Genomic DNA, 18,642 nt, shown 5'->3' on the forward strand with positions numbered 1-18,642 from the left:
TTTGCCCCTGCTATGCCACAACTGTCCTTAATATAGAACTGATTCTAGGGTAGATTTAAATTATAAGATAACAATAAAAGAGTATATAATATAATACTTATTTATTAAATATATGATATCTATGAGTAAAATAGGAATAATTACGATTTGCCATTGATAACAATGACAGTAGTTTTGTTTTTCTTTTTGGGATATCCATCAGGATTCATTGTTTGCCATCTCCAAAAATCTGTGCCTGAAAAGAAGAATATTATCATGAGTAATGAAGAAAATTATACGTATTTATAAAGTTGAGGTCGTTGTAGCGCAGTGGAACAGCATTTGACTGTAACCGCGACGGCTGTGGGTTCGCTTCTATATATTTTTCGCTATATTTTATTTCTTCGCTCTTGGAAGAAGAGAGCGGCATTGATTTTCGACACTCAATACGCAATGTCTGTTAAATTGGAATTTGGGTAATGGAAGTGTCTTAATGGGAACGAGTTGTCTTAACACTAGGTTCCCAGGTTCCCTCGGCCTAGCGTGAATTAAAAGTAAATAGATAATAATAGATGACGTACACATTTCTTCAACAGATCGTTTAGTGGTCCATCCCAGCTCTTCCCTCGCGAGAGTAGCGTCTGCCCACATAGCAGTTATATCTCCTAATCTTCTCGCCACATACTTTACGGGAATCTTCGTATTTGTAACTTTTTCGAAGACCTCCACTAATTCTTTCACTGATACCCCTTTGCCTGTACCCAAATTGTACACCTGAAATTTATATCGTTCCATTTTTAATAGTAATAAAATAACATGAAAACTCTCACGTCATATAGTAAGGTAGGTTTCGGTAATAAGGTATAAGCAACCAAAATACAATTTAAAATGCTTTGAGTCACTCGAAAGTCACTATTGTAGGTTGTGGTTCCCTGCCTTATTATCCGCACCTACCTTACATGTTAAATAATTTTAACATGTACCTGTGTATTTATGAGATAGATATTTGGTCAATTTTTATTCTTTTTTCTCTACATACGAGTACATATTTTATTTTCTCTATACATTGTAATGTAATATTTATGTTAAATGAAAATATTTGCACTTAAGTTAATAGCTAGTTACTGTCTTTATATTAAACTGGCATAAAAAGATATTCTTATGAATTATGTTTAAGCTATCTCAGAATCGAATTGGCTATCTGTGACATAAGTAGGTACATAATAGTGATAATTTAACAGATTTTACATTGGCTCTATAATTAAATGGTGTCAATGAGAAGGTTTAAATAGTTTGTTTATTTTATGGTTAATTGTGAGTTCTATACAAACCTTGAGTCGACCATGGTTTTCATTTAGCAAATTCAACGCAGCCACGTGACCACTAGCCAAATCCATGACGTGAATATAATCTCTGATACCTAAAAGAAAATATAAATTTATAAAAAATATTTGGATTTTTGGGATGTAAGTTAGTTAGAAATCTTTTAAAAGGCTTAGATAATAGGAAGTGACGATGACTGCATGAAATGGAGGTGATGACTCCATGAACATGACGTAATATTAAAATCGTGACCAATTCGTGAACAAACATCTTCGATTTGCTCATATATCTATGTTTTAGTCAAAATTTTTGCAGCTCTTATTTTTTTTGAAATTAATTTTATTTATGACGTAAACTAATAATATGTGAGTACAAATTTGCAAACCCAACTCTCCTAATATTTGAAGCTACACATTGAAAAATAATTATTTATTTTTTTAAATATCTCTATTTTATGTTTAAAATATTCTTAAATTTTATTTTTCCCACTAACCAGTGCCATCAGGTGTATTGTAGTCATCTCCGAATATCGTAAGCACAGGTTTCTTTCCGAGGGCCACTTGAGCCATGAATGGCATGAGATTTGTAAACTCTTTAGTAGGATCCTCTCCGATTAGGCCTGAGGGGTGGGCGCCGACGGGATTGAAGTACCGAAGGGATATTATATTCCATTTCTGTAAATTTTAATGCAATATTCAGAAAAAACAAATGTGACTTAAATTAAATAAAAAAAATCAGCTTCAGGTTGAATCCCGCACGCTTTGCCGCGATACCAGAGCGAAGAAATGAAAATGTAAATTTAAATAATTATTTCATTTCCTCGAGTAGGGAAAGAGACCACAACCAGTCGTGAGGCCACGCCGGCCTTAACTGTGACTTGGTCACCTAATTCGTAATTATTCCTAGGCTTCATTTTCTCAAAGAACACATTTTGTTCAGGTTCTTAAATGTTAATAAAAATAAAAACTACATAGTTTAAAAATCAAAGCTTCCTGATTCCATTGAAAATGAATAATTGACGCGAAATGGCAAAAGCAAGTCCTTGAACTTCATCTAAATTAATTTCTGATGAATGTGGGTGTAAGACGGGCGAAGTAGGTCAATAAGACCGGTTTGGACGCTACTCTCTATCTCTAGAAGTCAGTATCTTAGTAAGTATAGCCTATTGCGAGTATATCACAAGAGCGACACGTGGCAACTGATTTAGCTATTAATTAGATTGTAGGCATCTGGGAGTGATAGAGCAGGTGCTACGTGTTATGCCAGGTCATTTTGCTTGGCTCATCCTTGTATGCTTGTATTTATAGCTAGGGATATGGTCGCGGCTTCGTCCGCTTGTACTTAATATTTATTTATTACTTTCGTGATCTAATATGTAATAACTTTATAATTTTAAAGACAATAGATATCTATACATTGATAGCTATAGTTAACCAATTCAATAAGATGGTAACTTTTAATAACTTACCTCATCAGCAGCGCTCAAATCCTTCAACATTTCCTCAATAAAGTACTTCGTCCTCCCGTATACGTTTGTGATGCTGCCGGTCGGATGGGTCTCCGTTATGGGTAAGTGCTCCGGCTCTCCGTAAACGGTGCAAGACGACGAGAATACCATTTGATAACAGTTGTGCGATCGCATTATCTGTAAAATGAGAATAAGAAATATATATTTTCCACTTATTTTATTTTTAATATAGATTTATAAGTATAGATTTCACACTGTATCTTGCATAAAACAAGGTAGGCAGAGGGAACCTAGTGTTAAGACACTCCGTTCTTAATTTTCCGCAAAAGTCTGAAGGTATTGTCTGTTGAATGGCGAAAATCAACGCCGGACTTTTATCTTGGTGCCAGAACGAAGAAATTAATATAGTAATAAAAATAATAATTAATTCCTCCTAGTGGGGATCCAACCCTTAACCGTCGATTTACAGTTACATCTTTGTGCAAATTCATAGTTTTGGTTCATCATGAAGGAAAAAGTCAGTTTCTTTGGAGACCGACCGATGACGAAGTAGAAAATTAGTTCAAAATGTATTTTAAACAATATACGAAACTTGAATATCGTACCCACAACCATCGCCTTTACTTCGCTGCCTTCATACCATTTACCTTCATAATCATTTTAAGGAAAGGACAATAAAGAATATTGATAAGATATATATATTACAATTCTATGAAGAAATCAATCAAATAAATATCAGATAACTAATAAATTATACAAATATTGATTAAGCGGAATTTATAATTGCGTTATATTTGAACATGTGGGCAAAAGTTAATATTTACAGTTTTATCAGTTCAGGTGTTAAATGCATTGAAGTCAAATACAATTGAGGAAGGAAGCTCGCGGCCAAGGCTTTTAAGAAATTAATATCTACTAACCTCAAACTTGGAGGAAGATATCAGTAATATTTATTATATTTTTTTTGGTTCACGCACGTACATTCCACACATAGCAGTCATTTAATTATGTCTGCAGGTTGTAGGTTCGATTCCTACTTAATAGACAGGACAGACCACCAAATAAATAATTTATTTAGTTATATATTTATTTCATTTGGTAAATAAGGAAAGCGCAGCGTTGAATTACGCCACTCAGAATGCAATGCCTCCAGAATTCAGACGTAAATGGGGAACGAATAGTATCTTAATGGGAACGGAATGTCTTGACATTAGGTTCCCAGGTTCCCCCTGCCTACCTTGCTATGTTTCAGGTTACAGAGTGAAGCTAAACAAAAACGAATTATATCTCTCGAACCTCTAATAAATTAAGCATGCCAAGTAGATTGTTCTGGTAGTATAGAAGGGGTTGCTGCATAGACTCGCCGACCGCCTTCAAGGCCGCAAAATGGATGACACAGTCCACATCATGCTGGAATGCAATTAACGATATAAAAATGTTAATTATATAAATGTTTTATATTGTATCAGATGTTAAATAGCATAATATCTTTTTATTCAGCTAGTTTTTATAAAAAATATATCATAATTTGAAATTAAAAACATAGTGTATTTTTTATTCTATACTAAATTTTATTCCCCTTACCGACTCTTACCTATACCGACCGTTACAAGATCATTAAGATAAAAAAGTATTATAATAAAACATTAATAATTACTTACCTTATCAAAAATATCGTTAATTTGCGGTTTGTCCAATAAGTCGGCTTTGTAAAAAGTAACTTTCTTTCCGGTGATTTGTTCAGCACGCTGTAGAGCTGGGGACCCTTCCTCGTCTCCCACAGCGTTCGCGAAGTTATCTATGGCGACGACTTCGTAGCCTGCTTCCAGGAGATCGACCACACAGTGGCTGCCAATGTAACCAGCACCGCCAGTTACTAATATAGACTTGGTTCGTGGCATTTTTCTATGTTTAATCTAAATATGCTGTGGACAGAAAGTCAACGCTCAATTTATTAGGTTTATCTACTTATGTTTAATATCTCTTCTGCAAGACGACGTGATGACGATGTGACTGTAACGCCACGGTCGTGGGTTCGATGCCCACTCGAGGAATTAAAATATTTATTTACATTTATATTTTTCTTTTCTTCGATCTGGTGTCGAGGCAAAGAGCGCCATTGAGTTCCGCACTCAATACACAATACCTCTAGAATTCGGCGGAATGTGGGAAACGGAGTGTCTTAACACTAGGTTCCATCTGCCTACCCGCCTGTGCGCGGAACAAAAGAGAACAAAGAAAAAGGAAATATGAGACATTTCTCATATTGTTTTATTGTAGGTCACTTTTCAATTGTACCTACTGCAATGTATTATATGCTAATATTTACGTAATAGTCTAGTTTATTTATTCCATTAACAAACATCTTCAATCCTTGTGCCAGCTATTATTATTTTAATTTGTTGTTCATTAAACAATGTGCCATTAGTTTTGACTGGTAGCGTCGTAGCCCTGACTACGTCTTCTAAGTCACGTTTTTATGGAATATTCAATGGAAATATGAAAAGGAAACTATGACGATACCTGTATTGCGCACTTCCTTTATAAGAAGTAGGTACAGGCTTGTTTGTTAGAGGAAAACTTTAAGAGTTGCTAAATCATACAAGTAAGTAGGTATATAGTAAGGTACGAGGTGGTTATTAAACCCTGTAAATTGTTTTTTTTTTCAATTTTCTCAACAAGTCTAAGAATTTAAAGTGTAATGTTTCAAAACAAATAGATCTTTTGATTTTTAATAACTTCAAAGCATTAAAATTTAGCGCTAGTAATTTCGTTCTCTACTTTGCGTCCAAAGAGCTAGCTGAAAACACCCGAAGCCGCATTTTGTATAAACTAGGCAGATAACTAAATATATTTATGAACAATATATTTGAATATATTTATTTTAAAGACGGTGAGTGAATCCGACTCGCACTTAAGACGAGTAGATCTTGAGCCTAAATTGAATAATCCTTCAAGAAGCGTGACCCGCAGAGCATTGGCTTTAGAAAATTACAATCAAATTTAATAGGAAAATGATGTAAGCTTTTAAAGCATTGAGCATTGCTTATAATTACAATCTAAAACATAACTCTACAGTTATAATAACTAATTTATTAATTTTAATCATAGAAAGGCTATTAACATTTAAGTGTCCAATTACAGAAACATACTGGATATAAATATATCTAATGACTTTATCCTCCGATCTTTGTTAATAATGTTTATTTGATCATTAAGTTGTAGAGCCTAATAATGAAATAATCTTCATATAAAAAATTGTAATTAATAATCATCGTAAAGAAATCACTTTGCAAGTTATGTCTCAAAATTGGTGAAATATGCCACAAAATGTAAAGTAAAAAAAAAACAACTGACTTATAATATTTTTCCAGAGTCTAAATCTACCGTATTTGTGTGGAAGCCAGCGACACGTTGCGCTTAAGGATTGCAAAGTAAGAGCATTAAAATCGATGAAAAATTTAGATGATTAGAGAAAATTAACTAGAGAATAACATAAGTCCTACAAGAACCTACGTACAAGAATCCACCAAGGAATCCTTACGAAACAGCAATACAAACTAGGCTTCGTATTCTAGTAGGTACAGTCGGTAGTTTTACTTTAGTATAGAATACTGTACTAAAGTTTGTTATTATATTTTTTAAAATGAATGTTTTATTTTATTGCAGAAATGTCATGAATCTTTAAGTAGATTGAAAAAACGTTAGATAAATACTGATGTAACTTAAGTTGGCATCCTTTTTTACGGTATCTCATGTCTAGTTGGCATATATTTTCATACATAATATTGATATTAACAAGTTTTTTTGATATATTTTTCCTCTTACTAAAACTGTCATTAAATTTAATGAAAGAATATCATTGCCATAACGTTGCAATGATATCATCATTTATCATTACCACTAATTAAATTCACATGTAGCCATTATAAAAAAAAAAACGTCCGGTTAAAACTTTTAGCTTTTCTCAGAAGCACTTAAATAGAATCAATGGCGGGTTTATATATTTTTTTAGTGTTTCGAAGACGACTTTGCTCAGGCCCTTAACATGTAATTTTAAAAAGAAAAGAGTGTTTATGTATGTGATGGTTTTTATGCTAGTCTTGATATTTTTACGCCGTGTAAATTAAAATATGTTACTTTTTTAGATTCACGCTGTATCTCGCATACAGCATGGTAGGCAATAGAAACCTAGTGTTAAGACACTTCGTTCCCATTAAGACACTTCCGTTCCTCACTTTCCACTGAATTCTGGAGAAATTGCGTATTGAATGGCGGAACCCAACGCCGCGTAAATATGTTCATTAAAATAGTATATCAGCCAGTACCAAAATACACGTAAAGTCTCTATATGAGTGGAAAGTGGAAAAAAGAGTGACTAATCTTATAGAAAAATGAGTGTGTGAATGAAAAAAGAAATTAATATGATATCTACCGTTACAAAATATATTAGCGGATATTTTATTTGATGTTTTCCTAATATCGAGTATGTAATTGAGATTGTATCATTTTTACATTATTCAGATAAATATCACATATAAGTATATAAAAATATAATTATCGTAAAAGAAATATCATTAAAAACAAGATTTTGGTTGATATAAATAAGTATATGTTTTGCACTTTGATTATGATAAATGTAATCGTTAATTGATTGAAAGAATTCTGTATACAACGGGACTGTTAATATTTAAATACACATATTTATATATACTTATTATACTTAAATACGTATGAATTACTAAACAAACAATACGAAAAAAAGATAAATAAAAAGAAAAAAATATTTTCTTATAGATAACGTTCAATCGATATGATTTTTTTTTGCAATATATTCTTTATATGAGCAAAAGGGTTAAGTGCATTAACCTCATGTTAATTCATTCATAACTTGTATTGTAAAAGAGTAAAAACCTCTTAGGGACGTTCGACACGTTTAAACACAATCGTACAAGTAATATATTTTAAGATATAAATAAATAAAGATAGTTTTACCTCTTTTGCAACAGAAATTATATTATATATATAAAAAATCAATTTAAATTAAGAAATGACCTTTACAATACAAACAAATTACCTATAGTAACACGTTATAATATTTACAGTAAATTTTAAAGTAAGCATTTCTAAAAATAAATAAGAACATATTATTTTTTCATGGAGAACATTCTTTCATTATCTTCATGGAGAAATTGTAAAAGATTCACGCAGGCACAACCACATCTACTAATATCTCATCATCAAACAACCGTTTCTCCCGCATATATTTCACTTTCACGTATATAACCGTTAGTCAAATAGCACTTACCGATATTCCGAATTCGATTTCCATTAACAACGGAACAACGACATAAGGATCTTTTATATATATATTTAATTTTATAGTAGAAAACGGAGATCGCACGCTAGGTCCGTGCGCCCGCGCATCCGACTTGTGTCGACTGTCGCTCTTCCGTTCGCATCGTCTCATAATGTATTGCAATCTGATGAATCGAATGTGTCACACCGATAGAAACCTACGTTCACACTTGAGATATAAAATAATAACAGCAAAAGTAATTTAAATTAAAAAAAATATCGATTTGTATTTATTTTATCAATTAAGTGAAATATTTATTTAGGTTTATATTTCCATTTCTTCGCTCTGGTGTCGAGGCGAAGCGCGGCGTTGAGTTCTGCCACTCAACACGCAATGCTTCCAGAATTCGGCAGAAAGTGGGGCACGGAGTGTTTTAACACTAGGTTCCCTTTGAATACACTGATGTGTGTGGGATACAGCGTTCCTCCGGTGGAATATTTTGAATTTTTGAATTTTAAATTGACGCCATTCGTGGCACAGAATTCCATCAGTGTGACTGTAAACGCTACAGATTGTGGGTTCGATCCCTACACGACGAAATGAAATATTTAATATTTTCATTTTCTGCTCTGGTGTCGGTCGGTCAATGCTTCCTGAATCGGAAAATGGGAAACTAATTGCCTTAACACTAGGTTCCCTCTGCCTAACCTGCTATGTGCGGGATACAGCGTGAAGCTTAAACAATAATAATAAATGTAAATTTTATTTCCACATCGGTGTGACAACACGCCACAGGCTCCGTCTGACAGTGACCTCGGCGCTAAGTCGCTAACCGCAGCGACTCGCCAGAATACCGTAAGATCGTAATACGTCCCCATTGGTACCGGCTGTGTTCTAAGACTGAACTTGAAGTGTAAAATATCTTACCCTGAGAAAGAATTATGGAATTTATTATGTTATTATTATATTTTTATTATAATAATTACTAAATTATTATTTGTTTTGGATTTCTATTAGTTTAACCTATAATGCGCATAATATCTTTAAATGTAGTTTTTTTTAGCTTGAAGGTGTACCCCGCCCAGAGGGACCTGGGAGCCTAGCGGTAAGACACTCCGTTACACATTTTCGGCGGGATTCTGGAGACATTTCGTGTTGGGAAGCGGAACTCGACACCGGGCTTTTGCCTTGGTGCCAGAGCGAAGAAATGAAAATATTAAAGAATAATAATTTATTCCCTCGAGTGCGAATCGAAGCCATACTTGTCTTCATACTTGTGCCCTTAGTTTTGTTTAGTTTTAGTATTTCTTTTTTAATATAAATAAAACATAACGAATAAGTTAATTTAAACTTAAATAAAGTTTTATAACTATAATTTTAAATAATAAAATACTTATGATTATGATTACGTTTATAGGATGCAGGTTCATTATAAAACGCACATCGCGCCCTACACTGGTATTACTTGTTACGACAGATAGGTCAGTGTTCTTTAAAAGCACTTTTATTATCTCCATAGAAACTGCAAATTTTTCCTTTTTATTTGAGATTCCTTAAGAAATTTATTACTTTTTCTCCTTTAATTATAATATAGGCTCCGTAATGGCGCAGTACGTGGCACAAACGCGAGGGTTCTGGGTTCAATTTCTACTCGGGGAAATGAATATTCTCATTTCTTCCCTCTGGCAACAAAGCAAAGTGCGTCGTTGAGTTCCACCACTCAACACCTAATACCTTGAAAATTCGGCAGAAACAACACTGGGGAACAGTTAAGTTAACACTAGGTTCCTCTGCCTTCCCTGCTATATATGGGATACAGCGTGAAGCTGAAAAATAAACTATAATTTAGTTTATTTTTCAGGGAGGAAAAGTACTTACATCAAAAATAATAAAGAATTTAATATTGAAGGAAAAAACCTTATCGACAAAACACAACTTATACATGCATACTAATTACTAATGCAATGAAATGCTACTGCATAGGTACTCCTAATTATAACTGTCTACTTAATTTAAATATCACTATCAGGAATAATTATAACGATGCTTTTAAATAGGTATACAGTACATAAAAACAAATGTTCTTTTAAAGTTTATTATTATGTTAATAATATATGTAAGAATCGCGATCGCACTTCAATTTAGACTAGAATTATTTGTTGCAACGGATAGGTCAGTGTTCTTGCGAAGTATTTATATCTAGTAGTATATCATAATCTTAGCTTTTATAGCCAGGACTGTAATTAGGTACAAATCGACGTAAAAATTGTATTTAATTAAATAAGATTTTTTATATTCGGCGGAAAGTGGCGCACGGAGTGTTTTGACACAAGATTCCCTCTGCTTACCCTTCTATATATGAGTGGGATACAAATTGAGGAGAAAAAGTTGTTTTTTTTTAAATTTCTTTAAGCTTAAGCTCAGCTATGGACGTATAGCCTAGGTGTTTCATCATTAGCTTTTAAACATAATTATTGCATTCATTAATTATATTTTTGTATAGATATACGTAGGTAGGTACAATCTTTGACATTGCAAGTTGTTTTTTTGCGATGTAAATACAATGATTTTCAAGTTTCCTCTAAATATTACGTCAATATTTTTTTAAAGTATTGCGTAGATATGAAAACGAAAATGTCACATTTAATACCTACCTATCTAATATTTAAAGTATATTAAATTGTTAAGTTCAAATATTTAGTTTATTAAATAGGATTGCTAATATATTGAAAATGTTTTTTTTTTAAGTTTATACTTGCCTAAATATGCAATCTTCAAACTACCCTATAAGAAGGATGTTGCAGTATTACAGAAAATGAACCAGTGCGAGTTTTGATGAAAAGAAAACAACAAACCATTTTTTTTAAATAAATTTATTCTTTCCTTTTAATGTCTTGGATATATTAAAATCAAATAGTAAACTAATTTATTCATAGATAATTATAGTTTTTTTTTTATAAAATCACGAAAATAGTGGACCTCATCGCTAGCACCCATGCGAGTTAGTCAGTATTTTCATATGCTAAGCAAGAAACAACAATTGAATGAATATTATAATTTTATTATATTTAAACGTTTTTTTTTAACGAAGAAAGGAAGTCGAGATATCGTAATTCGTTTCGCATAAACTTAAAATTAAATAATAACAACGCTCGAGTTATTTATAAAACCACACTTTTACATATAAATGTACATGAAGTATACATATAACAAATTATTTATTATAAAATGTAACAAGAAATTATATTAATTATTATGAAAATAATGTCAATATCATAAAATTTGGCAACATTAGAATTATATTTTTTTAGATAACATATAAAAATGTTAATGTTGTTTTCTAAAAAAGTATTTTTCTTTCCCATGTGTGGAATAATACTTTAAAATGTCAAAAAAGTTAGAGTTATAAGTAATTTTTGTAAACTCTAGGAACATAAAACACACAATAATACTTGTAAAATAACAATATATCGTCATAGAAATTTAAAAAATAACATTATGACTAGTCAACTTAAAATTAACTAAATAAGTAATAATAACTTTGGTCGTTGTGCCATTTTTTTATGTTTTAAATATTTTTCGATTTTTTTATATTTTTTAAAAATATTTTAATCTTTTAATTATTTAAATAATAATTAAAAGAGAACGTCGCAGCTAGTATTGTCGGTGTCAGTTGATGAATATGTAGAAGCTTCTGCGACCTGAAAAAAAGAAATAAACTATATAGATACATAAATATTAAAAAAAAAACAATATTAGTCCAGCGGCACGAGCGTACGGCTGCAAACGTAAACGCGACGTTCTGGGATCGATTCTCATTTGGAGGAATAAAATATTTAATATTTTCATTTTTTCGCTTTGGTTGTCTATGTACTGTAATTGTAAATTATTATTTTTAGGCCAGCGTTAGCCAACAGGTTGTGGGTTATACAAATTGCCCGATGAGTTCTGCCACTTATCCAAAATTGTCGATTTTAGATGGTGAGCGGAGAACTGAGGTTTTTGGACCATAGATTCTAACAGAACATGCAGAACAAAAAACTTAAAAAAAAAAAAATCTTCAAAACTAGCATAATAATCTTAATATTTGTTTTCATCATTATAATGATTAGTATACCTAATAAAGATATATTATTTAATGTAACGATAAAAATTAAATATAATTAAAATAAATTAATTATTTTTATATTAAACAATGGTAAAATTCTTACACACGGCAACATTTAATTAGTTTTCTTAGCATCCTTCGTTTCCTCCTTGGGTTGGCCTTTGCCCATGAGCTTAGCGAGCGAGTCCCAGATACCTCCCATGAAAAGTGCGCAGAATAGATTTTCAAATGGCACAAACGGATCGTGGATACCCAACAAAATGGATGATAGCTGGAAATTTAAAAAAGTTAAACAATTTATTAAAACTATATCAAACGCAAAGCATACCGCTATTTATTCAACAAAAGTATCAATACTAGTATAATAATAATAAAATATAATAAATATCCTATTCCTTGTTAGGTATTGTAAATATATAATAATAATAAACATAAAGCAATATAAAAAAAAATTACGAAATAGTAAAAATCATTTATCAATATTAAATAAATTCCTAAGAATATTAAAAAGTAATACAATTAAAAATAATTATACTAAAAAAAAGTTGTTTGTCTATGCGCTTCTGCACGTTTATTTAAGTAACAGCTTATCCAATTCAAACGCAATTTTCTTCCTTTAGTTAGTCCTAACGGTTAGTTTCTTGTCTAACTTTGCAATATACAAAGTAGCATATTAAAATTGACATAGTAATAAATACCTTGAAATATACAAAGAAGATGACGATACCAAAGTAGACGAGGGCGTGAGGCGCCGAGATGAGATCAGTCTTCTTATCGAGCACGAATATCACTGACGCCACTAGAGATGCTTTTGTGTAGCTGAAAAAAAAAAACATTAATTTTAAGTATAATAATATCCAATATTTATTTTAGCTAAGGCTCTTAGGTCCGTATTTTTAAATCTTGAGATTCTGTTTTCATTCATTGATATATAATTAACGAATGAAAACAGCATCACAAAATCTATCTGAGACTTAAGAGTATACCTGCATACCTACGGTATACCTGCTCTGAAGTTCTGGTTTCGAGGCAAACGCGACGTTGAGTTCTGCCACTCAACACGCAATCCCTCCAGAACGGAGTGTCTTAACACTAGGTTCCCTCTGCCTATCGTGCAGGATACGGTGTGAAGCTGATTTGATTTATTTTTATCTCATCATTATATAGGACAATTGTTACATTGTGTCATCATTATATAGGACAATTGTTGTTGTTGTTGTTTTTTACTTGCTGTGTAAAAAAACACAGGCTAAAATGGACTAAGTACTTTGGAAATTTTAATCACGATTTCAAATTAATGTTAATTATTATTTCATATAATGTCTTTTTCGTGACCCTATGTTTTATACGTTTTAGTAACTGCTTACACTAAGTTATATTTCATTTATTTGTTTTATATGCAAGTATAAATATATTATAGCAACAGTAATGTTACAAAAAAAATCGTGTTTAAATCTTTTAAAACGTATAATATAATATTAAACGCATTTTATTAATGTCATTCTACACTTAGGAAAGAAAAATGCTTATAATAACATAGGATAATATAATTTTTCAATATATGAATCAACTTTATATTGAAATGAAATTAGAACTAATCTACTTAATCTAAATATGAAATGCAACTACTAAATTACTAAAAAAGGTATATATTAAGGGGGAATTGTATATGAATTCAGTAGTGCATTTAAATTTTTACCATTCTTGTATATTACTTTTGATTGAGTAAGTTATTGATTAATGATTATATAACAAGAGCTGTTACCACTTATAGCCGTTACCGGTTCGTTGGTTATGTAGAGCGTTTAAACGATCGCGACTATCACTTTCAGTGAAAATTAAACATATTCTATACGAATAAGAATAAAGAATGAGAATTGGAGAAATTGAGTAAACATTAAAAGTTAAAATAAATACATAATAATATAATACTTTATAAAGAAAAAATACAGTAGGTAGGTAGCACAAAATATATGATATCCCTAAGTTTGTATGAATCGACGACTATAATATGCATTTAAAAGTGCATTGCAAAAGTGTAATATACATTTTAGTAACTATTGGTCTATGTGTTATATGTAAATTATAGAAGTAAATAAAATATATTTAACTCACAAGCTTGGCTGCATGGTTTCCATAGCGGTGGGTGTCCACGCGCCGCGGATGAGTCGCTCAACTAACTTGGTAAATCCTGCTCCATTTCCTTTCAGTGTACCTGGAGACATAAATCTATTGAGTAACTGATCATAATAGTAGTAAATAAAACATAAGGTGTTTATGCTTAGCTTTGTCAAAATACAATGTAATTTTTTTGTATTTATTTAGTTTAGTAAAACAGCCTCATATTTGCAAAAATAAGAAAGAATAAAATTTTTAAAGTAAGAAAGAACAAAATTTTTAAGAATTTGAAAGATACATGTTCCACCAAATATATAACATAATATCTAAAATGACCAAATTTTACACTAGCTGAAAGTCCTAAGACTAAAGACTTAATTTTTTTTCAAATATCCTCTTTTTCTCCTTTAAAGAAGTTCAAGGTAGTAGGTACTTTAACGGAAAAATTTATTAATATAAAAAAAAAATTGCTGGAATTAAAACTCGCGTTTAGTTTGTTACGTCCGAACTGTATCAGAAAGATCTTATTAATAAATGCAAATAAATAAATCTCTTAAATAACAACTTACCGACAATAACCATAATAATATAAGCGTTTGGATATAATTTGGCTGCGTGGGTGACACCGTCGTACACTTTTTTGGCGCGATATATTTCTTTCATGGCGGAAGCTGCCACTTTGACAGGAAGAAATTTGGCCACTTTGTACCCGACGTCCAATGGCGTGTAAAATACGGCGTACCTGAAAATTTATTCGTTTATTTTTATTTTAAAAATGATTATTGTTAAAAGGGGTAACGCTTTTACTCCTAAATCAAATAACAATACATTTTATAATTTATTACAATACTAGCGACTCGCTCTCGGGTTCGCCCGCTTGAACTACTACTAGCATTACTTTCGTTTTCTTACATTACTAAAAATCTGATACGGAGTTACATAATACGCCTGTAAGGCTCGTTGGTCTAGGGGTATGATTCTCGCTTCGGGTGCGAGAGGTCCCGGGTTCAAATCCCGGACGAGCCCACCTTAACGTTTTGATTATGTACGATCAATTAATATATTTTGCAAAACATTTTTATTTTGCAAATTATGCGTGGCAGCTATTATTTATAGGATTAAATTTCTGTTAACAAAAGTTAGACAGGAGTTAGACCTAGAGCTTGTAAAACAAATAGATTTCGCTCATTTCCGCCACTCACCGCGCGAAACCTCAAAGATACGGCGGAAAGTGGGACACAGAGTGTATTAACACTAGGTTTCCTCTGCCTACCCTGCTATATGTGGGATACATTGTGAACCTGAAATTGAAACTTACCATGTTATTGTGCCTATAACTAACTGTGGCGTGTTCTTAAGCGGTGCCAGTATAGGTTCCCCCAGCAGTCCGTTTGCCACCATGCCCCCAGCGAAGATCACTAGCATTGTTGATAGCCAGCATGACAGAGGGTGTTTGCGGGAGAAGGCCTGTGCACCTACATTTTTTTTATAATTATTTAAAAATGGCGAAATGTAGAGTGTTTCGGTTGTTCAATAATTATTATTTGTCATACGCTTATTGTTAACTAGTAATCTACACTCTTCGCCCGCTTGAAGTTACTGTTATAGCCAATATTAGCCAAATTAAACAAAACTCTACGTGAATGTAGGCTATTTAAGTATTATACTGATGTATAAGCTATATTACTGTAAAGATTCATCTAAATCCGGTCAGTAGTTTTTGCATAAAAGCGGAACAAACATCCATTCTCACAAATTTTCCGACGCTTGCAAAATTAGATTTTTAGATCATTTCTTCCTTCCTGATATAATTTCTAAAGGTTCAATTAGGCATCTTAAAATGCTATTGACACTACATAATGAGGCTGATAGAATTATCTATGCTAAATGAAAATATACTTAGGATTTGTATTTGATCCTGTAACCATTGGATTCAGACAAATATTAGTAATTGCTCAGTCGTCGAAATACACACTAATGGAGATATATGGACCAAACATTACTTTTCCCTATAAAATATTATAGATTAGAATAGCAACCAACACGATGTAAATAATACTTGAAAGAACGTTCTATGTAGAGATATTTAGATCTATGCCAGAATCGAAGTAACGATTTCCAGAATAGAAAGAAGAGTTACTTGGAATGTTTATCTTCGTAAACATATCTATTTTTCAAAAGAAAATGACACTATTCAAAAATAAATAATAATTTATGGTCTACTATATATAAAACGTCGTGCGCCATTTGTTCATGTGTTATTTTTGATATTTCATAAATATCATTATAGAGATTACAGAGCAAGAAATACTATGCTTTACCAAGTAGAGCTTACAAAGTCTCATTCTAAAAAGTAATGTAAACGCCTTAGGGCGTTAGTTATATTTACTGTTATTTTAACTACAAAGTTCTTTATAACTATAAAATATTTTATCTGTAGTAGATACTAAAAATATACTATATAGTCTGTAGTAGGTTTTATAGATAAAATATTTTAAAGGAGCACAATTACTTAATAGTGCATATTTGTGCATATTTTTCTGAGAAAGTATTGTTTTTTTTAACATACGTGTATATACGCAAAGATTTTGAACTCTATTCTTACCTACTAGGAGCCAAGAGGAACCAAGAGGAACAAGGAAGAGAAAAGGAGGAGGAAAGATGTAGATATTTAATTATTATTTGAATACTTCTATAATTTATTTCTATTCTTATTTAACAAAATGAGTTAAGCTTTAAGAAACAAAAGCTTATGATCTTACGAAGCTTACGAAAGTAATAAATATGTAATATAGTTTACTATTTTTTATTTTAAAATCAAAAGTGGTGCAGTATCTACTATCAGTATCTAGTTTTAATATATCTTTGGTGCAATTGACAAAATGATAAGTGTTCATGATTACTTTTATTGATTTAATCTTTCATGGTTGCAAAAATTATGAAATTGTTATATTTAAGTAAACTTCATTAGAAATCATTTTTATTTTCATAACTTATTCTTTAAAACAGTAAAGATCCTAAATTAACGCTAAGTTCGGGGTAATTTTTGTGTCATACTTTTTTAAAAATAAAGTATGAAAATGATTTATTGATTATTTAATCATTTTAATCATATATTTTTTGAAAATTAGCCTAGAATAGATTGAATAAATTGGTTTTTTAAATTCACCCATCTAAAACATGGCTCGTTGGTCTAGGGGTATGATTCTCGCTTCGGGTGCGAGAGGTCCCGGGTTCAAATCCCGGACGAGCCCAAATCTATTTTTTTGCATACACTGTCATTCCATCTCCATCTTCCAGTTTGACATATCATATTTAAGATAATCATACAAATAAGAAAGCACCGATCGCTTATGCACAATCCCGACCTATTTAAGTTTAAAATGGCGCCATCTATTTAGACTCGCGTAAATCGTTCGCATTCCCCGCCAATGGCATCGGCATTCGGCATTGCGAAGGGTCTTATCGTAATCACAAACATTATTTTGCAACATAACCTCTCTTTCTCTACCAACCAATATTTATATAATTATTTAAGTAAAAATACGTTCACTAGTGAACCGTAATCATTTTAATCTACGCCAATTAGATAATAAATTATAAGATAATAATTTGGCCTTTGTAATAAACATTTTGCGGACAATTGTCGACATTTTCCCTTTTAAACGCGATAAAGGTTGAGGAAATAAGATTTATATGTAATTCCTGTAGCTTAAGCCGATGTGGTCATCTGTACTTTATTTCTATAATAAGTGCGGTTTGCCATCTAATGAAAGCAACTGGTCTATTTATAAACTCTATAGGTGGCTTAATTTTAGTCCCATGATATAGAACGGCAATGGTTCCATTCTAGAAAAAAAAGGAATATATAATACTATTTAACATTTAATTTGAAGCGTATGGCGGGTTTAATTTGAAATATTAATAATTTATTCCTCACCAGCTCCTAAATCCTCTCGTACCGCTAAAGCGCATAGCAAGGAGTGCGCTATATCAAAATATGGGTACATTTTCAGTTTTATGACCTGATTGGCCAGATCCAAGAAGGCTTCGGGATCCATGTTGATGTAATTTTGTGCAGTCCTCGATTAATAAAAGGGAATTTGTCCAACTTAACACCGACAATATTATGTCACGGTAACGCGTCCGCGACCATTCGCGGGCGAAGTAGCCGCGAGACTGGCTCAGACAAAATCACCTCTATCGTTTTTTTTTTTATTTTCGTCAACTCTACGCCCGGAGCGTTTTGTATTCAGCCAAGACTTGTTATAAATTGCACTTGTCGCATTCTTTTTACGTTTTTTATCAATTTGTTTTATAGATTAATTTATTCTTTTGATTGATATT

General features: G+C 31.8%; 2 protein-coding genes and 2 non-coding genes across 4 annotated transcripts; 2 read left to right on the forward strand and 2 right to left on the reverse strand.

Annotated features, from left to right (window-relative positions):
- Positions 1–86: 86 nt before the first annotated feature.
- On the reverse strand, positions 87–8,237 carry LOC146532162 (UDP-glucose 4-epimerase-like). Its single transcript, XM_085197540.1, has 8 exons — positions 8,079–8,237; positions 4,432–4,695; positions 4,067–4,180; positions 2,771–2,947; positions 1,796–1,976; positions 1,311–1,399; positions 561–753; positions 87–235 (listed from the first exon to the last, which is right to left on the reverse strand). The coding sequence occupies exons 2-8, from the start codon at positions 4,669–4,671 to the stop codon at positions 141–143; spliced, it is 1,089 nt and encodes a 362-aa protein (XP_085053666.1). The 5' UTR covers positions 4,672–4,695; positions 8,079–8,237; the 3' UTR covers positions 87–140.
- Positions 8,238–10,926: 2,689 nt separating this feature from the next.
- LOC146532163 (trimeric intracellular cation channel type 1B.1) lies at positions 10,927–18,484 on the reverse strand. The gene is made up of 7 exons (XM_085197546.1): positions 18,236–18,484; positions 15,614–15,770; positions 14,865–15,037; positions 14,293–14,392; positions 12,876–12,996; positions 12,281–12,448; positions 10,927–11,770 (listed from the first exon to the last, which is right to left on the reverse strand). Exons 1-6 carry the CDS (start codon positions 18,354–18,356, stop codon positions 12,293–12,295), a joined length of 828 nt encoding a protein of 275 aa, XP_085053672.1. The 5' UTR covers positions 18,357–18,484; the 3' UTR covers positions 10,927–11,770; positions 12,281–12,292.
- TRNAP-CGG (transfer RNA proline (anticodon CGG)) lies at positions 15,250–15,321 on the forward strand. Its single transcript has one exon. It is a non-coding gene; the product is annotated as a tRNA-Pro (tRNA).
- TRNAP-CGG (transfer RNA proline (anticodon CGG)) lies at positions 17,478–17,549 on the forward strand. The gene has a single exon. It is a non-coding gene; the product is annotated as a tRNA-Pro (tRNA).
- Positions 18,485–18,642: the final 158 nt, after the last annotated feature.

The sequence above is a fragment of the Heliconius melpomene genome, chromosome 14 (genome assembly GCF_056956725.1).
Source record: "Heliconius melpomene rosina isolate 202511_hmr_F chromosome 14, ASM5695672v1, whole genome shotgun sequence".
NCBI classification, from domain to species: Eukaryota; Metazoa; Arthropoda; class Insecta; order Lepidoptera; family Nymphalidae; genus Heliconius; species Heliconius melpomene.